At 42.7% G+C, this 22,902-nt stretch overlaps 1 protein-coding gene across 2 annotated transcripts in view; it reads right to left on the bottom strand.

The window, feature by feature from the left end:
- The window catches only part of GRM7 (glutamate metabotropic receptor 7), a gene marked incomplete at both ends in the record, with an annotated part of 839,503 nt that overhangs the window by 45,884 nt on the left and 770,717 nt on the right, over positions 1-22,902 (bottom strand). For both annotated transcript variants that reach the window (XM_082664306.1, XM_082664305.1), the window contains one exon: positions 5,280-5,526. In XM_082664306.1, coding sequence (XP_082520432.1) covers positions 5,280-5,526 — 247 coding nt within the window. The remainder of the gene's footprint in view (positions 1-5,279; positions 5,527-22,902) is intronic.

Here is a 22,902-nt window from a genome sequence, read left to right as displayed (position 1 = left end):
ATGAAGAAGCAAAACAAAACAAAACGAAAACCAAAAAACCATAGCAAAGTGACACAGCATAGGAGCGTTTTCCAGCATTTTCTAGGCATTGTTACTTGTGTAGGGTTTGGTGCCCTCGTCCATTTTCTAGCAGTTGGGGGGTTTAATTGAACAGCACAAGTTTTTATTTATATATTTTCTTTACAATATATGCAAACTGGTAATTAAAAAACAGCACCAGAATACAAACATATAGTTAAAAAATCTTATTTTTGATTATTTTAGGTATAAATGGTCATTCTTTTAAAACGTGCTTCATAGCAATATGCACATTGTCTTAAGCTAGTCTTTTGCACAGTGTGTGTCCAGCCTCTCTCTCAGGGTCAGTTTATCAGTCATATGGCCCCATATCCAAAAAGGCGGTGAATCCCACGCTGTCCACCCACATGCCATCTCTAATTGCTAGGCAGTTCCAGAGTAAATTATCTGTAACCGGTCAGGGTACTTGAGAAGTTTCTCTGCACTGCCTGGGGGCATTGGCTCCAAAAGTGGATGGAAGTTTAGAACCTGGTAGCTTAGGGCTGCTCATCCTCCGTGCACTGCAATCCTTTACAGGTCAGGAAAGCATCTGACCAGAGAATAGTTCACAGAGCATCTTCTGGTTGTGACTAGTCCAGGTGAGGAAGGGAACGGTCCTTACCCACCATCCCAATAAAGCTGTGCTGCCTCGGTTAATACTATTCATCCAACGGGAAAAAGGTCTCGGTGGCCACGGATAAGCCAAGAACCACGTCCTCCTGTTGATCTGGCATCTTCAAGTTTGCCTCGAACATACATCTGCCAAGTCAACAATAGAAAGTTGGGGGAAACATGCCACATTCAGGACACAGCTGCGAGAACCAGAGCTCGAGGTGCCTTTCTTCTCAGAGAAGGCATCATGGTGGCCAGATCTAAAGCTATCCACATTAGGTCAGGCACTTGTGATCCTCTAGCAGCAGAAATGTTGTTTTTATACATAAAAATACAGTAAGTAGTTGAGCTGCACGCTTAGGCCCCTGCTGTTTTTCAGTCTGAGTGTAGAAACCAACAAGCATTGGCCCAACTCTGACTGTCCAATATGGTGGCAGTTCACAGATACATTAAAATTTTTGAGCAGATTTACTTTTTTGTTGAATCCACGCAGAAAGAAGTTTTTCTTTCAGACAATGGAATTTGAAGTGAAGAGGCAACCTAAGAGGAACACTGAACTTCTTGGGGAAAAATCAAGCAGTGCAGGGGCAGTTTTAATTTCTGCCCGTATTAAGCCAACAAGCAAATTCGTCTTTACGTGGACATGTAGTTGCTGTGTGCCATTGGATGAGCAGAAGCGAGCATGCACCAGATAGCAAACTGCAGTGATGGAGCAGAGCTGTGAGAAATGAAAACACTGAAGACTGAAATACATTGAGACTAAACGTGTAGAGAAACAATAAGGCACATTTCTGTTCCATGATTAACTTCGTAGCTCATTCTGTAAATTCAACATTCTCCCAGGTACACTCCCTCAGAGAATAGCAGACAGAATTTCCCCTTTGGAAAGACATATTCCTTTCTTAAGTACGTGGTCTGTGCTTTTACTTGTTTCTTTTTAACCAGACAGTTTAATTTCAGCCAATAATTTGTCTCTGTTACCAAAGTGCAGAAATTTGACATACTTTGAGCTATATTTGGTATTAAATAGAATAGAAAAATAATGTTCTCTCTCATCAGAACAGTCATGTCTATTTTCATTAATTGAATTTTCACTACTGTCCTTTTTATACATTCACTTTTGCATTACCAAGGACTGGTTTTCCAGATATAACTGCTATCTATGATATCACTATTTCCATATTAGTGGCTCCTTAGGGATCGTTTAAAATAGCTATAGGTTTGCATTTTTGTCTCACCTCAGATATTTCATTCCATTCAGTTGACTTTGTCCCAGATCAGCATCATTGCTAAAACCTTGGGAGGTATTTCAAATATGGGCTGAGACTGAGCGTCCCAGAGTGAAATCCTTGCTCTTAAGGTCTCTGGCTGTGCTCTCCAATGGAATAGTCACAGCCATGGATGGCTATTCATATTTATTTAAAATGAACTAAAAGTTTCAAGTGTATTTCATCAGTTAAGTAGCCATGGTTCAAGTTCTGAATTGCCACAGGTGACTAGCGGTTTCTATACTGGACAGCACAGAGAACATTTCCATTCATTGCAGAAAATTCTACTGGACAGATTTTGTGCAGAGAAGGTCTTTTGATTCCTCTCAGGGACCTTTGGGAGCTGGGTCGTCAGAAACCCCAATGTTTGGAGGTACATGAATCTCCTCCTATAATTCAGCAAATATCTGGGCAAATTATTGACGATTAGTTTTAGGGAGTGTCTACACAAAACCAAAATAACTAAAATAATTTTTAAAAATCTTTTGGATTGGCTCTAAGACAAAGGCTCTTTTTGGTTTCATTTTTTCCCCCGAACTATTTATTCTTTGTTCTGTGTAGACACCAACACATCAACAGTGACAAAACCCAACAAAACTTTTTCAAGAGAAAGGCAGCAAATGAATTCCAAATGGAATAATTGTCGTGACTGACACAGGTCATAAGATACTTGGATTTTTGAGTTAGTAAGATGAGGCCTCTACCTGGGCAGCCTTCTTTGAGCTCAGGTTACTCCTGTCTTTGCAGACAACACAGCAAGCAGGAATGCATTTCACAGCACATTTAACCAAAGAGTCCACCGCCACACATCATTAGATTCTGTATATGCAAGCTGTATTACCAAATGAAGAAGCCAAAAGAGTAATTTCTGCATTAGAATTACGACATGTCACCGATGTTCTGAGAAACAGAGCAGCAAAGAGCAACAAGCATGGGTTTGGGAGTCAGACCTGGGTTTCGGACCAAGCTCTGCTGCTAACTAGTGTGGGACTTCGGTAATATCCCTTGATCTCCCTGCGCCTAGGATTCTTCAGTAAAAGGAGAATAATGATCACCAGTCTACAGAGTTACCATGAGGAGTAAGAGATCTTCCACCCAAAGCATCCTGTTTACTGCCTATTTCAAAGGGTAGCTGATGGGTTTTTGTTATTATTAGTGTCGGTGTTAGTATTAGCATTTTAACAGCCACGATCATACCCCACATAGCCTCCACAAGGACAGAACCTCATCATTAAAGGTTAACAACAGTTAAAATGTTGTTTAAAAAGCTAGTTATTTCTAAGTAGCATAGTGTTAGATTAATTGTCCAACTTCAAAAGTCCTAATTTGGTCATTAATTTTCAATACATGTAGACTTTTGACCATATTTTCTGCTTATTGATTTTGGACGTGTGTGTGTGTGTGTGTGTGTGTGTATACAGATATAAATGTAAAACTGCTGTTGGAACATCTTCAGGGTGAGGGTTTTATGAAAAATCTGGCAAGGGGTCCTAGAATAAAATGCTACAAAAGTATAACTGTGCAGGTACATTTATCAATACAGGATACATATAAATAGATGCATAAATATGTTCATGGAAATATTTTTATTGGCCACTTCCATCTGCCTTGTGCTGTTTGGTATGCCTTTAACGTCACCATCACGTCTGTGTAACCAGTCACACTGAAATGTGGGCTTTTTCACCTTTACAGAAATGGAAGAACATTAACATGTAATTGACATACTGTTTTAGATGTATGAGATTTGATGCCGCACTTGTGACATAGATATTATCATCTCCATTTTATCCATGAGAATGCTGAACTTCAGAAAACCTCAGTAGTTCTCAAAGCCACACCGCTGGTAAGTGGAGTGCCTTGGATTTGAACCCAGGTCTGTCTCAACCCGAAGCCTCTTCCTACACCACATTGAATATGACAGCAATTCTCTATCTATTCCCTTTCCTTGGAATTGACCATTTTTTTCTGAAGACACAAGAACAGAGCCTGACCATCCATTGTTTCTCCCTCCTCTCACCTGTCCCAGGATCTCTCCTATTAAAACGTCAACGTGAAGCCCATGATGTTGTTAATGGGCCTTTGTTTCCTTGTCCACAGACTCTCAAGCTTTCACCGTAGTCATTCAGCCAACTATTTAGAAATGGATTGGGCCAAGATCATGGATCGTTGTACAGTAGTTGTCAGGGTTAAACTCAGTTGTCTCCTGGTTTTTAAAGATCTCAGTTGTAGAGCATAAAGGATTATGTCAGAGTATTTAGAATAAGAACTACTTTCTGCTTGGCAGTAAACCTTTGGCTACAACAAAATCAGCTCATAACTGAACAGTAAGTCTTGAATGACTTAATGGCCAACCTGAAACCTCCTCTAGTTTAAAACAGGAAGTATCGTGAACACGCTAAACTGCCTCATTCTATATGGAACTAGTCAAAATGTCCTGGAAAACAAATCCTAGGAGTGATATGTTTAATCTGAAATGCACTCTTACCACCATAGTATTAGTAAAATTAGCAAGTGGGGATTTTAAGAATTTAACTCTGGTTAAATGGTCTTTCTTTCCTTTCCTTTTCTTTTTTTCTTTTTTAACAAACTAGTGTCTGTATGTCCGTCATCTTTGTGGTCATTTGCAGGGATGAATAAAGGCTACCCAGGCATTGCAGACAGGCCATGTAGGTATCAAATCTCGCATTTCATCCTTAATCCCACCTCTAATATTTGTCTTTCATGGGATGAAACTCCTGTGGAATTGTCTGGTGGTGTTTTCCCCACGTGGGCATGCCATTAGCGTGGTAGTGTCTGGGCCTGTATACTTGCATGAATGTTTACCGGCTTTATTCAATATGCGATGTGTTTTTTGTTTCTACAAGGCTTGGTTAGTAAAGAATCATAACTTTCTCCCCATTCACGTTCCAGTGCAAGGAAGTTATGCTTCCAAAATTCTTAAATATTCCAATTTCTTTCCTACTGCTGCGGTTCAATGGGATGTCGAAGGTTCCCTAGCGGGAAGCTGATCCCCTAAGAGGAAGGGAACAAGGAAGGTGGCTCATCAGCTGTGCTTATGTCAGTTGGAGGGTTTGGGACCAAAGGATAAGAAGCCAGGGAAGGGGGAGATTTCACACTTCTGAAGCAGAGCCTCTGAAAGCTGCTTTCCAACAGGGAGCAAAAAGAAAAGGGTGGCAAGAATGAGCACACTCTTAAGAGCAGACGTGAGCATTTGCCAAGGCAACCCAGCCCGTAAGACAAGAACGGTCACAGTCTTTCTCCAAAGAAAGGCAAGCACACGCCACGTTTGCCAGAGCTTCCTGACGCAGGCTGGGGAGATGGCAGGAAAGGAGAGATACTTACTGTTTGGGTCTACGTTCTCACAGAGTTCTGTCTTGGCCTCACCGTTGGGTCTGTCACTGGGCTTGTGTGACAGCCGCGATGACATGGTGGCTGCTGTGACTACGGCCTTGAAGCTTCGCTTGCGTTTCTGGACATTGAGTTCAGGGTGGAAAATGATGATGTACACTTTCGGCATGTATAGCATCCCCAGCGCCACTGATGCACTTAGGTTCATGGAGATGGTAAGCGTGGTAGTTTGTATGTAGAGCTAGGAGACACAACACACAAGACACTATTACAAATAAAATGACCGCAGAAGGAGGCTAAGCACTTAACAACGATGTCGAGCATGGCTGTGTCTGGGAGAGAAAGCATAACAATCCCCGGGGAGACAGAATGGCTCTGCACGTTTCTTGGAGAGTTTATACACACATACATACATACATACGTATATATATATATGTATTTTTTCCCATTGATTGAAAATCATTGGGGGAATCCATGTGCAGGCCTGTCCTGGAGAAGTATCCTTCATTCAAGTTCAGGGTCAACCTTGAATCAGACTTGAAGTCCCTTTACTCAGAATGGCAGCTGGATAGGAAACCATGAAGATCACATTTGCAACCTTGAGTAAGGGGTAGTTGTTTCTTTACCCCTCATACATTCACAAAACAATTAACATTACATGATCTCTTGCTACATAGATAACTCTGGGACCTTATTTGAAAGGTCATTATGTCAATATTTGTATCTTTCTGCATGTTTTTAAGAAAGGGTTCACCTTCACCGTACCTACATAGTAGTGAGTTGAGTTTCCCTGGAAGGTAAGCCCTTCTCACTTCATGCTGATTTACAAAACACCAATGGCAAGGGCCAAGATGTAGTGATGTCGGCTTGTCCGGTCTCCACACATTGACAGTTGCTAAAAGGCTACAAAGCCTCATTCTGACATGCGTTACGGGTAGTTCGGACGGTACCCCCATAGCTGTCCTTGTGTCCTTTCGCTTCCTTGAGAAATCAGTAGAGCAACCCATTCACTTACTGTTCAGTGCGTTAAATCATTGTCTTGCCTAAATTGGAAAAGATGAAGGTTGAAGGGGGTGGGGAATGGTAAGATCAGTAGCTACAGACAACTTGCCTTGGTCCAGTTGCATTTATGACGTGCCCCGTCATGATCCCTAGCCCGTCATTCATTTAGACATGTTTGTGTTTTGCGTGACTCCTAAAGCCTAGATTCAATGTGAGGTGATGGATGGGTTCATTAACTTGATTGTGGGGTCATCATTTCACAATTGTACACGTTGTCTACATTGTACACCTTAGAAAATAATGTTGTATAACCTAAATATATGCAATTTGTAGTCATCAATCATACCTGAATAAAGCTGAAAGTAAATGAATAAACAAACACGTAGATAGGTGAATGAATAAATAAATTTCAAGTACATTAAAAAAAAAAGAAAGCCCACGTGACTAGCTCCCATGGCCTTTTACATCAGTGGAAAACCTAGCTTCTTCACAATGTATTTCATCATGGTTTTCCACAACTATGTCTTCCCTTGTATCTGAGGATAAAATCCCCATCCTTAATAGATTCTGCAAGGTCGCACGTGGTCTTCCCCCTGCCTCATTTTTCAGACTAATTGCCCACCACTCTCCCCCACCTCTCTCCCTAGGACACCATCCCTGTGGCACTCCTTCAGGTCTTGAAGATGCTGGGTTCATCCAACCACAGACCTTTCTACATGCATGCCTGTGATTTTCCTTTATTCTTGTCTCCTTCTGTGTGGAATGTTCCTCCTCTGCTTCTTAGAACATCCATCCCAGTCTGCCCTACCCCCACAGCCTCAAGTCTCGGCCAGCTTCTTTACCTACAGGCACTCAAAACACTTGGTTTTTTTTTCTTTTGGTTTTTGGAGTTTTTTTGATTATGGCTCTCCATTTGTAATCATCTGCCCACTACCCTGATTGTTTGACTGCCCAACTCCCCAGCTAAGCCACAGGTTCCACAAAGGCAGGAATCTCGTGTGTATAGTGTGTCATTGTGTCTGCAGTGCTGGCAAAGAGTAGGCGCTTAATGGTCGTGCAGTGGAGGAGCTCATGTGTTTATATAAGGGGCACGTTCTTCCTACTGATGAGTCTGGTCAAACAGCCTTTCTCTAAATATACAAGAATTGGCATCAGACCTATTAGCTGCCTGGCCATTTCTGACCTTATTTCTTCAATCTGAGGCTCTGGAGAAGAAACTAAAAGAGACTTTGCCATCTCTTCTGGAAGGAATACTGTTATCCAGCAAACGTTAATTTGAATGGGCATGTCTCTGAACGCTTTCAGGGAGCTGCCAGCCGCTAACTGTATAATACATAGTAAATGTAAAATACAAAGACAAGACAATATTGAATTAATGATCCTTTTTTTTAACATCTTTATTGGAGTATAATGGCTTTACAGTGGTGTGTTAGTTTCTGCTTTGTAACAAAGTGAATCAGCTATACATATACATATGTCCCCATATCCCCTCCCTCTTGCGTCTCCCTCCCACCCTCCCTATCCCACCTCTCTAGGTGGTCACAAAGCACCGCGCTGATCTCCCTGTGCAGCTGCTTTGGTTGTGAACTAGACCATGTTTTAAAGTTCATCTTTTCCTGTGAGAGTACCTTTAGACCTTCAGCTCCATTCTGCTCTGCTGCCTACCCTATCCAAGAAAGTCTTACCATAGAACAGAGTGTTATGAACCTAGGCAATGTCACTTCCTTCCCTCATGGTCATTGCCGTCGTCCTACTAATGAGGGCTTTGCAAACCATGAATTAGCCAGTCCAAGAAAGAAAGGGCTATAAACTAACCCATGGGATCTTAAGCTTTGTTTCTCTTTCTCCACTCAAAAGCAAATTTTGCAGTTGAAGAAATCATCCATAGTTTGTTTGTGTTGAGTTTATGATTTATATATAACTGTAACTTACATATGCTTATGTACATGTGTAAATGTTTGTGCCTGTATGTGTATACATACATGCTTTTTCTCAACAAAGACTACTTAGCAATTTAAGACTTCAAAAGCGATGCTGTTTATTTTATGGAGGGTTTAATTTCGTTATTTTCAGGCTAGAGTCCGTCAAGACTTTGATACTTGTTTTGAAATTTTTATAATTTCTGGTGACACTTCCGAAATCTATGAAAACCAAAAGGAACGTCACTGACCAAATTCCTATGCCCGCAAACCCTCTATACATTGCAGAGTGGTTAAGAATGAGGAATCTAAAGCTAGTCTAACTTCAAATCCCATTTACTTGTTTTGTGACCTTGGACGAATTACTTCACCTCTCTCTGCCTTAGCTTCCACATCTGTAAATGGGGATAACATTAGTCCCTACCTCATGATGTTATCTTGGTGACTGAATGAGTTACTATTTGTAAAGTGCTTAGGACAGGACCTAGCGTGTAGTAAATACTATGAAAGTATTTTTAAATAAGTTATATGGGTAGATAGGAAGGCTGCAGTCTGCAGAGAACACAGAGGTATTGATTCACAGGGATAGAACCCCACTCAGCCCCAGGAACGGAGCTAAGTCACTCTTTTTTTTGGCCTTTGGTGGGACGCTCACCTTTTGACTCTGAGTTTTCATCCCAGCAGCCCCTTTGGTACAATTTTTTTAGCAAATTGCAACATACTTATTTTTAGTCTGAAGGCTATTCCTGTTTCACCCAGTGCTTATTGTAAAATGAACATTGTGTATTGTAAAATTACCCTGTTTGATTTGGGGTATTGTACACCATTTTACTTTCTCCTCCTTATAATTGCTTCAGAGATGGGAAGGTGTTGGTGAGCGTTACCGATCCCTTTTATCAGAGCACAGGGGTTCTGGCACTCCTAGCTGGGATCAAGCCTCTCTCCCTGGGACTGACCTCATCCTGTCTGGCTGTCTGAGGCTCATCTCCAGTGGAGAAAAGTCTCCCCGACCACAGTCAATCCTCGATGGCTTAGGCTTGTGGGAAGGATGCTGACTGCCTTGCGATGTCCACGTGTTTGGACACTTAAGCCTTAATTTTATCATCAAGTTAAATAAATTTCCAGAATCCAGTTTCTATTCCTTGGTTGAATGTGGCTTTTCTACCAAGCCCCATGTGTAATCCAGCGTATATAACTAAGGAACATCTAGGCAAGGGATTCAGAGTCAAGCCGGCAAAGTGTTTTTTAAATTTTTTAAATTATTATTATTTATTTTTTTAATTTTTGGCTGTGTTGGATCTTTGTTGCTGCACATGGGCTTTTCTCTGGTTGCGGCGAGCGGGGGCTACTCTGTTGTGGTGTGCAGGCTTCTCACTGTGGTGGCTTCTCTTGTTGAGCATGGGCTGTAGGCGCAGGCTTCAGTAGTTGTGGCACACGGGCTCAGTAGTTGTGGCTCGTGGGCTCTAGAGCTCAGACTCAGTAGTTGTGGTGCACAGGCTTAGTTGCACCACAGCACGTGGGATCTTCCTGGACCAGGGGTCGAACCCGTGTCCCCTTCACTGACAGATTCTTAACCACCGTGCCACCAGGGAAGTCCCCGGCGAAGTGTTCTACACAATACTCTAGAACAGCAGTTTTCTTAAAATCTGATGCACGGAATCCTTTGCTGTAACCATTCTGTCTCTCAGTTTCCTTACTTGTAAAAGGAAGATAATAATAGTTCAGTTTTCAAATGGTGGCTTTGAAGATCTAATTCATTAATATATGAAAAGTGCTGAGACTTCCCTGGTGGCGCAGTGGTTAAGAATCCTCTTGCCAATGCAGGGGACACGGGTTCGAGCTCTGGTCCGGGGAAGATCCCACATGCCGCAGAGCAACTAAGCCCGTGCGCCACAACTACTGAGCCTGTGCTCTAGAGCCCGCGAGCCACAGCTACTGAGCCCTCATGCCACAACTACTGAAGCCCAGGCTCCTAGAGCCCGTGCTCCGCAACAAGAGAAGCCACCGCAATGAGAAACCCGCGCACCGCAGTGAAGAGTAGCCCCCACTCACCGCAACTAGAGACAACCCGCGTGCAGCAATGAAGACCCAACGCAGCCAAAAATAACTAAATAAAATAAATAAATGAATTTATTTTTTTAAAAAGTGCTTAGCATAACGCCTGTGAAACCCATGAAATGTGAGCTGCTAATATTTATATTTATATTCTGCCTAATATTTATATCAGAAGGCTGGGGTATAGATCTCCAGATAAGTCTTCCTTAGTAACTGCTGTCATATATTTTAAACTTTTAATATAGGTCTCATTTATTAACTAGAAAGTAGTTTCTGAAAATCCAGGCCTATTCATGTCTTGTCTGATTGACACGTACCAGCACGTATACTGTTAAAGACACAGCTTTGTGCTGACGGCAGCGTCAGGCAAAGCCCAGCTGAATCTGCCCTGCGCACTTTCTCACCTTGGCCTCAAAGTTCATTGTCAGATAAATGTGAGTGCGTATCATGAGATGCCCCTGTTGCTTTAGAAATCGGTGTAGCATTTAGCGTTAGTTGAGTTCTTCTGTAAGTCTTGATTGCTAAGATACTGAGAAAGTTGAAAACTCTATAGTGCTCTTGAGCGAACTTTGAAACTTGCCATCTCTTCTGTGTAACTTTCAGAATCAGTTTAACTGAAGACTGTTTTGATAGATTCCAGGGCAAGCTGTTAGTGACCACATGCTGTAAATTCACTGTGACCTCTATTTGCCAGATAGGCTATGTGAGAGAGACCTTACTTTTCCACTACTGGTGCATTCGTCCGCTTATCAGGTTGCCATTTTCAGTGAGATACAGTCATCCATCAGTATCCACGAGGGATTGGTTCCAGGACCCCCTGAGGATACCAAAACCTAAGGATGCTCAGGTCCCTTATATAAAATGATGTAGTATATGCATATAACCTATGCACATCTTCATATACTTTAAATCATCTCTAGATTAATTATGATACCTAATGCAATGTAAATTCTATGTAAATAGTTGTAAATACCATGTAAATGTTGTGTAAATAGTTGGCAGCATGCTGAAAATTCAAGTTTGCCTTTTTGGAACTTTATGGAACAATTTTCTTCCAAATATTTTTCATCCTCAGTTGGTTGAACCCATGGCTGTGGAACCCGTGGGTATAGAGGGCTCACTGTACTACCACGTGGCCTCACAGACCATTGTGATGGTGATAGGGCCTTCTCCCTGCCATCAGGCAGCCACATCGTAGTGGCAGAAGGAACACAATCTAGAATCAAGTCATGCGTAATGTAGTAACTGCACATCGCATCCTTTTTCTCACAGTGTCTACTGGCCCCTGCTTTCTTCTCCCCTTGGCATGTCCTCTGCTCACCTGTTCTGCCTCTGATAGCCTGTTTGCATTTGATGTTCAATCCAAAGATTCCTTCTACATAAAGCATCCCCACGTCCCCAGTCAGGACGATTGCCCTGTTGGCCCCTTTGATGAGGTACAGCGCCAAATAGCACTTAACCTGGTCTGAAGAATACAGTCCGTTGTGCTGTAACGCGTGCTTTAAAATGCAAATTCATCCTGATGAGATCGATATATTAGGGAACGATTTGAGGATAACACGAAGTTCACGAAGTTTACAAATGTGTGATTTCTTCTGCAAGAAACACCAGGTGAGCACAGCAAACTGCACCCGGCCAAACCCAGCCTTGTGGGCTACACAAAACACACACACGCCCCGCCCTCAAGCATCTGCCCAAGTCCCCCTCCACAGTTTCACGATAGCTCACAAGCAGCAACACTTCCGGCACTCGCTTCCAGGTGCAAACTTTACGTCCTTTCTTTATAAAGGTAGAGTGACATACGTATTACAATATTTACGCATTTCTTAGCCGTTGAACAGGTGTAGAAACGATGCCACCATTTTTATTAGATTCCTTTCTTTTCTAATGTCACTGATGACGTTTCTGCGTGTTACATCCTTAACCCAATTTCTCCCATAAGTCTCGTTCATTCTATTGCACAATTTTGCTTAGCATGGTGAGTTTTAAGAACATACATGTCACATTATCGCAGAACTGACTGGATGATAGATCCGACGTCTGCCACAAGGTGTGCACTTACTAAATTCTGCCTGCACGAGAAGGTCTACCCTTGAAGCACGTGTTAGATGTGAGAAATAGCCTTGGCATTCACAGTTGTTTTAAGAAAAGCTAGTATCTGTAGCCTGTTAGTTACCATCATCATCATTATTATTTTGCTATTATTTGTGTGCCTCTGTTTCCTCATTTCTAGAGTGGAGATTATAACAATAGACATCTTGTAAGGTTGCTGGGATCAAATTGGACCATAGTAAAATACACAGGAGGGTGCCCAGCATGTAGAAACCACTCAACCCAGGGTGTTATTATCACTGATTGATCTACTGGCTGTAACATAAAATGCGGTATTCACTCTGCTGTTCTTTTTCCTATAATTTTAATACATTTTGAAATGATCATCTTTCTTATGGAATCCACCGAATAACAACCTGCTTTAGGGAAAGCCATCTCGCTGAGTTTGCTTTCTGTTTTGTTTAAAAGTAAACTCAAACCCCTGTTTTATCTGTCATTGACTGTTTTATGAGAAGTAACCTATTATGTGCATTCCCAAGTGACCACTGACAAGTGGGACAAGAAAGCTTTAGCGGAGTCTTTTGGTAAGATGGGAGAAGTTTCATAGTTCTCATGACATTCCAAAGTCTGTACAATAAAAATGAAAAATGTGTCTGATATAGTCAGAGTAAAGAGGAAGGGTACATCATTATCTGACAAATGTTTGAAACATTCATATGTCTAAGTTGAAATGGAAGCTCTTGGCAGGTAAGACCAGTGTTTTCAATCCTTGCTTCCTAATTAGAGTCACCATATTTTTGAGAAATAATAACGATACATGGCTGGAAATGAGGCAGGGTGTTTGCAGTGGGATTTCTTCGATCGTCTAGAGGGTCAACATACTGAAGGCTTTTGCTTAGTTATGAAATGATGCATGATGGTGAAAGGATTCGGTGTAATGATGAGGAAAAATACTGTTTGTTTTTTCTTGGGGGGGGGGAGATACTTGGATCTTCTAGAAGGATGGTATTGGAAAAACAAGGTGTTTCTTGTTAGAAGTGGTTTCAAACTTGGCCTTGGATCGTTGGTTGGTAACGTTGTGCGAGCTGCTTCACTCCTGGCACGCGACAGAGTCAAAATTCAAACCCTAGGAATTTGTTACCAGAGTGTCTGATATAAAACCCTTCTCATTCTTACCCCTACCACAGAGACCTTCTCACCGTTTTGAAAATTAAAAGATAGCACAGTGCCCGGTGGCATGCTCAGAAAATGTGAGTCTTTATTAGAGTAGATGGCCCCATTCCTGTAGAGAGTTTTCATGCTATTCTATTTAAAACCTATTTTCTTTGAATAGGTGATATATAGATAGATGACAGACAGTATACATAAAGAAATACACACACACCAGATATTATGGGACACAACTCTGTGGACAGGCGTCCGGCATGGAATTATAAATAATGAAGGCAACTAGATAATTATTGGACAAGACCTAGTTTGACTGTGTTTCATTTTTCTCATTTAGTATCTCCAGGCAGACATGATGTTAAGTCTACACACAATTACATTATGTATTTGGAGGGATATAAGACACGCACTCCAGGTGAATGCAAGTCAGTTTCTGGAGCGTGAGATAAGTGATTATGTCAAGCTTGAAATCACCTCCATCTCAGTTCTTTGCTCTCCTGACCAGAAACCTGATGCTGTGTCTATTCCCACATGGCATCCTCAGAGAGATGCTGTGACTCCAACTGACCACGTCCTTGGGAAGTTCAGGGTTTTGCTCCCGACACCATCCTAACGAGCTGCGTGCCATCCTAATAGCTAATTCTTTCAGGCAGTCACTTCTGAGTTTTCTGGATACACACTAGCCCTGTGATCCCTCAGTTTTGATTTTAAGAGTTTTTCCTCTCCCAACTACAAGGTAGGGGTTTTACTCTTTTATGTAGCAATGCTGGCACTATTTGTTCTCTTGTATTATCTGAAAGGTTATTTACCATTCCTCCTGGTTCAGGAGCCCCAGTGTGAGGTCTCTGTCTTGCAGTGATTTAGCATACAAAGGCAAAGCATTTTCCCCACTGTTAGCCTGGAGAGGCACACTTCCGCCAGATCCCATTGGATCCCCTGGAATCCTTGGCCGTATTCTTCAAGACTGAACCTAACAGCATTCTGTAGGAGGCAATGTCAGATTCTGTTTTATAATGTGAAAATACTGGCTTGTACCTCACTGGGGAATATATTAGGTAATAAATGATGATGTTCTCTATTACTTTGCAAGTAAACCAGGGCATTAAAAGAACAGTCTGAACTTAACGTATTCCATTTCTAAAGTTGTCATTTGAAATATTCCACGTATAGAAATGCAAAGCCGTCTAATCTTGCCAACATTTAAGGTCACCTTTATAGTTCTTGTGAACAGAAAAAGACAGAAATCAAAAGAAATACTGATGTCAAATTAACGGCTAAAAGAAAGAGACATTGGCATTTCTTGGGAATAGTCGATGTGTTTCAAGTAGGGCTTGTAAAGTGTTCATTGAAACTGGACCCAAGAGTGTCATTGACCCGAAGACAATGTCAGATTCTTATAAAAAGACAGCGTGTTCTTTTTTTTTTTTTTTTTTTGCGGTACGCAGGCCTCTCACTGCTGTGGCCTCTCCCGTTGCGGAGCACAGGCTCCGGACGCGCAGGCTGAGCGGCCATGGCTCACGGGCCCAGCCGCTCCGCGGCATGAGGGATCCTCCTGGACCGGGACACGAACCTGTGTCCCCTGCATCGGCAGGCGGACTCTCAACCACTGTGCCACCAGGGAAGCCCTGACAGTGTGTTCTTAATCTCAGTTTTCAAAGCCATTGACGATGACTTTCTGATGAATTTTGATAGGTTTTGATCATGGCGGTTAGTTTTGTGAGTCTTCCTGTTCCGTTTGGACTCTATCTTTCCCACCTTGCCTCTGAGCTATGGTAGCTCCCTTCCTGCCCTTCAATTCTTCCTTTCCCCTTGCATTAGCTCACATGTGTCGCCTTTGCTTCCCTGCTTTTCCACTGCCACCGGTGCAGCACTGTAGGTGTGGATGGAGACAGGCCCCCTGACTGCTGGCCTGACGCTGTAGTGTGCTGTGGTACCCACTCAGCCAATGGTGTCCCTGGCCTATGGGCACAGCAGCCAACGTCGGGGACCTAGGAGCTGAATTGCCCACCCAGGGGTAACTTGTGCTCTGAACTCCTCAGCAGCGATCTTAGTTGTGTAATGGTTTAAATCCAGAAGGAGAAAATAATTGCAATCAGACTGCCCAGAAAATTGTAGATAAGCAGTTGCTCAGCCTATGCTCCTAATTGGAATGGTGAGGGCTCTGAGGTGGGGCAGAGAAATAACACTCACCCTTTTAAGAGAAATAGAACAAGAGGAGTGAGCCTGGCCGAGGAGTAGTGGCTACACGGTTTTGATCTTACCTTCACAAGATCCATTTTCCTTTCCTTTCGTTTCCAAGGTCCTGGATCATGGATCTCAAAAGTACTGTTTCCTACCCACTTACTCCCGAGGGCCTGCGGTCTGGCCTCTGTCCCTGCCTCCTCTGTATCTGTCCTCTAAACCTTCCCAGACTTACGATCAGACCCGAGAGGTTTCTTTCCAGGTCGCATTCCACTTTAAAACTCAGTGCTGGGCTTCCCTGGTGGCGCAGTGGTTGAGAGTCCGCCTGCCGATTCAGGGCACACGGGTTCGTGCCCCGGTCTGGGAAGATCCCACATGCCGTGGAGCGGCTGGGCCCATGAGCCGTGGCCGCTGGGCCTGCGCGTCTGGAGCCTGTGCTCCACAATAGGAGCGGCCACAGCAGTGAGAGGCCCGTGTACCGCAAAAAAACAAAACAAAACTCAATGCTGAGGACAGTAGTGTAGGGGGCTCCAGCTGTGTTGATACTTTAACTCAACTTCCCATCACACTTTGAATGAAGAGCAAAATCCTTAACCTGGCCTCAGGAACGCTGCAGGGTCCCCCTTCCGCCTTCCCTCACCTTCTCTAAGTCCTTCAAATATGCAGTGCTCTGTCCAGCCTCAAGACTTCTGCACATGCTGTTCCCTCTGCCTTAGATGCTGTTCCTACTCATCTTTTCCTGGCTACCTCCTACCTGCCTTTCAGGTCTCAGTCTCACTTCCTCGAGGAGGGCTTCTCTGACCCTCACGTATAAACTATGCCCTTCCTCTCTTGTCTGCTCACAGAACATACTATTTCCCTTCATTACATCAATCACAAGTTGCAATTATTCACTTGCAGGGTTATTTAATAATTATCCCCTCAATAGAAATATTCTCATGAGAGCACAGGCCATCTATTTCGACCTACTGTACATAACTCCTGGAACATAAAAGTATTCAGTTCATAACAGTTGAACAAATGAATGAGTACAATCTAGGAAATATATGTTGTGCAGCCAAGAGCCTTCCAACATACGACAAATGTACTGGCATTGGAGTCCAGAGTTCTGGGTCTGGAGGTAGGATATGCCACCTACTAGCTACTGTGGGATCTTAAGTAGCTCACTTAGCCTTTCCAAGCCTGGATATTGACACACCATGAGGTGACTAATGGCATCTACCTCCCAGAGATGTGGCAGAGGAGATGGCTTGTTAGTGGTCCTACTTCTTAAACTCTTCTTAAACTCTTAAACCCTGAACCCATGGTCAAAGTGCAGCCCTGCTACAATATATGTGTATGTAGCGTCGGATAATGTAACCACGTCCAGAGGCTCTTGGGCTTTGAAGAACCATCATTTCTTCCCATTTCTCCAGATACTTTTTCCTCTAGCCATTTCATTGGCTTCCTTTTTTCCCCCGGTCCTTTAACTGGGGCACTCCTCTGGCCCAGTCAAGGCATTCAGAACTAACAGACAGAGGAGGAAAAACACAGAGATAAATTATCCCCTGTAACAGGAACAGAACCAGAATATTTTGTGGAAGTCAGGGAAGGAGAGAGCACTCAGAAGTGAGCAAATCTAGGCAGGCACCATGTTTAATTTATCTTGGCATCCTTGTGCCTGGCACAGGGAACACGTTGAATGTATATTCGATGAATGAGATGGTCTTCACTCATTTGACGAACCCAAGCCTAATCTCCATGTCACAGCTCATCAGGTCCCCCCAGCCACACTGACCTCTTTCACTTCCCTGAATATGCCCTGCTCTCTTCTGCCACAGGGCCTTTGCATATGCTTTCCCCTTTCCCTGGAATGTTCTCCACCCCATCTACCTCATTCTTTTCATTCTTCAGCTCTCTACTCAAGCATCACTTCCTCGGCCAAGACTAGGTCTTACCACCCTGTTATAAGCTCACAAAGCGATCTTAATAATTGACATTTAAACATTTGCGTGTATGTGTGAGATTAGCATCTGTCTCCCACACCAGGAAGCGTCTGCTTAGCTCACTGTAGTGTCCTCAATGCCTAGCACTGTGGGTGGCAAAATCAAGGAGCTTGGAGCTTCGTTGATATTGTTAAGGAAGGAAGTTTTGGGGACACAAAGATAAGAGGTGACATTTGCGGTCTTTGGCTTTTGTCTCTGGATTATCCCAGAGAACAGAGTCAGAAGGGTACCCGACAGGAAGGAGAAAAAGTGTGATGTTCCCGTGGATTCCCTGTAAGGGGTACTTCCCACTTGGCCCGAGTCGGGAATGGACTCTGCTGTCCTGGGAGCTGCCACCTACGTCTCTTTAACCCCCTATCGTGTGTTCACTAGACAATAAAGCATAATTATCAAGAGTGACTCCTTTGGAGCCCGAAGCAACATTGAAAATCAACAACCCTGCCCCTTTGGGAAGGATGGGAGCTTTTCTTTCAAAAAGCTTGGGCTAACACTCAGGTTAGCACCCAGGTGTCTCCTCACTAGAGAAAATGAAATGGTTGCCATGACAACTTGATGAAGAGTTCAGGCATTGAGTTTGTTTGTTTGTTTGTTTGTTTGTTCTTGACAAAAAGCTGCTGACGCAGACTTAACTGGTAACGTATATGCTTTTGTTCTTTTCAATTCTGATCCCTCCTGGAGTTTTTCTGAATCATCAATTAATATCACTTAAAAGAATCCACCTTTAGAAAGTGTGATGGCTCAGACTAGGATAATAGCAGTAAAGAGAGCTGAAGGGGACAAATGAGAGAGGTACTGGGAGGACAAAAATGAAAGGACATGTGGATGGACTGGATGGGAAGAAGTAAGAGTAAGAGAGAAACCAAGGGATCGCTTTTTAACATTCTGCCTCCTTTTATGCAAACCCTAGGACAGTAGCATCGTAAATCACATCAACACTGTACAAACCCCAGAGTAGGTTTGAGCTCCCCTAAAAGCAATACAACGTGTCTGCCCCTCCCCAGGCAAGGGTGGACTGGCGAAAAATATTTGCAAGGGATTTGAATCGATACCAGCACATTTGGATCCTAGGCCCTCTTCTGGAGTGTAAGGCTCCAGAAATCTATACCAGCTTCATCTCCTTCAGTGAGCTCTTACCCTAATCTAGTCGCAGGCACCCGGAGCTAGTCCTTCACCAGCATTTACATGTGCAGGTAAGATTTTCTCTCCAAGCCTCTACCCAGCATTTATTCCTACTTGGAATTCTCAACCCTCGCTTAAGAAAACAAAAGAAAAACTACCTTCTCTAGAAAGTGCAGAAGAGATCCTCAAAATGGTTAAATAACGGGCATGCGAGTAGATTACTGTCTCTCAACAGAAAATACCTAGGCTCATGTATAAAGCCCTTAAATAACTTAAGAAAAAAAATTCTTAGACAGAGGTCTGTTGTTTCTTCAGACTCTTGAAATGAAACCATGTCAACCTTTGATAGAAACTAAGAAAAATGCATGAATGAGTCTTAAAAAATAATTTTAAAGGCAAATTTTCTATTCAGTCTTGGCTTATGGAATCACCATACATTATTTATGGGGGGAAGACAAAGCGTGAAAGGTCTTCTTCGCAGTGTACTCAATGATGTCTACAGAGGTCTCAGGCCCACACAGCACAGTGCCCCGCAGAAGAAGTTTCTGAAAAGGTTATTCTCATTTATGTGCAGCGACATGTTTATCATCTTTAACCTAGGGATCATCAGCTTCACAGGGCTGCTGAAACAGTCCAACAGGCATCGCAAATCATGTTGAAAACAGCTGTCCCTGTAAAATCTGGCTTTGTGCTAATAGTCTTTTTAAAAAAGAAATATTTTATTGAAGTACAGTTGATTTACAATGTTGTGTTAATGTCTGCTGTACAGCAAAGTAAAACAGTTATACATACACACACACACACACACACACACACACACACACACACACACACTCTTTGTCATATTCCTTTCCATTATGGTTGGTAACAGGATATTGAATATAGTTCCCCGTGCTACATAGTAGGACCTTGTTGTTTATCCATTCTGTATATAATAGTTTGCACCTGTTAATCCCGAACTCCCGATCCTTCCCTCCCCCGTCCCCCTCCCCCTCGGCAACCACAAGTCTGTTCTCTAGGTCTGTGCGTTTGTTTCTTTTTCATAGATAAGTTCATTTGTGTCATATTTTAGATTCCATATATAAGTGATATCATATGGTATCTGTATCTTTCTGCCGTACTTTACTCGGTAAGATAATCTCTGGGTTCATCCGTGTTACTACCGATGTCATTATTTCATTCTTTTTAATGTCTGAGTAGTATTCCATTGTATATATTGTACTAATGTTCTTTATCTCAGGACTATTACCTCCATCTACTTGGGTGCACAAATTGGAACTTTTAAGGGTCTTTCTTTAAAACCTGCTCTTCCCTCACATTTTACCCTTTGTATCTAGTCTGTTACTCAGTTAGCTAGTATTATCTGTAACATACTTCTGGAATGTGTTCTCTTCCCAGTGCCCCAGCCCTCATCTTAAATATGATTAACCAGTGAATACACTTAAGCACAGAGAACAGTGGGTACCATTTGTAAATTCTCAAGTTTTAGTTGTGATGATGGTGGTGGTGGTGTTGAAGATGATGACGCACTTTCACACTGTTCCTAGGATGCTACTGTAGCATCCTAACTGGTTTTACTGCATCCGTTTTTGCCTCCCTCTAAATAATACTGTCCAGAGTAAACAAAATGATCTCTATAAAAACTGCAAATCAGACCACATGGTCCCCTCTAAAACATCTTTCAGAGGTTTCCTGTTGCCCTACAGTATCCAGCCTAGCTGCATTTCCAACTTCTTAGCTAGTCTCGTGACTATGATTTATCCATGCTGGCTTCTTGGGTGCTCCAAGCTTATTTCCAGCAAAGGGACTTAGCACGCACCGTGCATAGCGTTCTCTCTGCCCGCAATGTTATTTTGCCTGAGTTCTTCACCCAGGTAACTCCTAACTCATCTTTGAGGTTCACCTTCATGCATTTTCTTGCACAGTCTTTCTGTGACCGCCTGCTGCCCCACCAACTTGAATTTTCTCCTTCCACGATGCTGTCACGTAGCAGCCTCTGTGTTTTTTATGCATAGTGCATGCTACAGTCAGTAATCATCGACATGATCATGGATTCATTTATCTCAGCACTTGCTCTCCTCCTAGAATTTAAGGTCTGTGATGGCAGGAAGAGACCTATAACCGATGAGGACTTCAAAAAGTATCTTTTTAATTAATAAATAAGCATAACAGTCCAAAAATAATTTTAAAGTAAGGTACAGATATAAGCATGCCGATGAGTAAAACTTTCTCTCTGAGCTATAATAAATACATTTTGAGTAGAACTTAGTTCTTAGCGTGAACACATTCAGAGAATGTTAAGTTAAAATCCTGAGTTTCCCGACAGCTCATATGACTAGTGCAGGGTCATGGTAATCAGGAACAAAGCTAAGATGTAACTTGAAGTCTTTTGACTTTAAAGCTCATTTTACTACACTGATTTTCACATTCAACTAAAAAGCCTATTTAATAAAAGAGTAAACCACAGAAGTGTTTAATTTTTCATTCTCCAAGGCTTTAATTGCCAATGCTTAGAAAAACAAACAGCTCTAAATATTTCTAAAGGGAACTGACAGGAAAGTCCCCTTCTTGACCACAGATTACATATTTGTATAAGTGTGTTTTCTATTTCAGTCCATATTGCCTACTAAGAATAACGAGCAAACGTCCTCTGCGTGCGATTGAAATTGTGTCCAGTTTCCTTTCCAAATCCAGCAAGGCTTCAGCGTTGCTCTCTTTTTCCCAATTGTGCACATGCTTACACTCAGGCAGATGCCCCAACTGATAAAAGGTGTGCTTGAGCAGGCAGGAAAAAAGGTCAGAAATAAGCAATACACAAGTGGAATGTAGATATTGTCTGAAGCATGAACAGGCTGCAGTGTCTGATGGTTCTGTCCACATGTGTTTATGAGACGATGACTGACTGACTGGAGAAGGTCAAGGGTAGACCAAGGAAAGTAGGTGTAGGGGAGGAGGGGGAATTAAGCCACGTCAGGAATGTAAATTGAAATTCTTTGATTTGCAAGTAAACACTGAGTATCCCAGTGTCTTGTTCTTTGTGTGGTGGGACAGGACTCCATCTCCCTCTATCCACTTTCTAGCTGTTTAGCTTATGCAGAAGATGGGATAAGTAAGGGCCCTTGGCAATTCCTCTCCAGGAAGAGACTCTTTGTGCATAATAATACATAAAGAGATAGGCTGAAAGGAGATCCAGACCTTTAGTGGGAAAGGTCGTGGACTACACAGACCGAGCACTGGCACCCTGGGGAAAGTGAGCCAGGGACATTAGGAAGAGGACCAAAGGGGTTTGTTCCCCAATGACCGTAAGAGAGAGACAACCTTGGGGGTGGCCTCATATGCAAAGACTTCTGCCTGTCAAGGAGTTGGGGGATCAGTTGGCTAGGGGAGAGGAAACTCTACTCGGGCTGGGAAATGTAGCTGTAACCGTAAGGAACTGGACATTTATACATATTTCTGGACCCTGGGAGGCTTGGCTGGCATATAAGGTGTTATAGGTTGAACTATCCCATCCGTTCCTTCCACGAAAAAGCAGTTATAGGGACCTAACACCCATTACTGATGTTTCCGGACAAGCTTCCCTTGTGGTCGGAAAAGTGATGCTCTTTGTGTTAAAACTTAGGACTAACCAAGACATGAATGGTGTAGAGATGAGGTCACTGGACTGAGGTATCAGGAAACTTGAATTCTAACATCTGCTCTGTTGCTTCATAGCTGTGGGCTTTGGACAAGGCCATTTGTCAAGACAGTTGTGACCGTGTATTGCTACCTTCACCTTTGAACCCCAGAAACATGTGTCTACCTTCTCAAACTAACAACAGTTAAAGAAAATAAGACCTATATTTTCCATTTTATGCCATGAATTGAGGAAAGTTAAGCCACAATATGAATAAAATTTGATTTTTGAAATAATTGGTATACCCGCAACGTATAACAGTGATGAATAATTATATGCCAGTAATCGGATAAGCATTGTAAACAATTAGGCGTGCACAACTTGTACAAGAAGTATCAACCACGTGTGAAATACCAGGAGGAGGAGAGCGTCACGGATGCCATGCGGTCCCACGCAGTGGGACCCCCTTTCAAAACTGAGGGATGTATTCCCCCAGAGGCCGGCGATGCAGCTCTCAGCTGGCA

Source organism: Grampus griseus, assembly GCF_964374135.1.
Source record: "Grampus griseus genome assembly, chromosome: 10".
Classification (NCBI taxonomy): Eukaryota; Metazoa; Chordata; class Mammalia; order Artiodactyla; family Delphinidae; genus Grampus; species Grampus griseus.
This window is presented reverse-complemented; position numbering and strand designations above follow the sequence as displayed.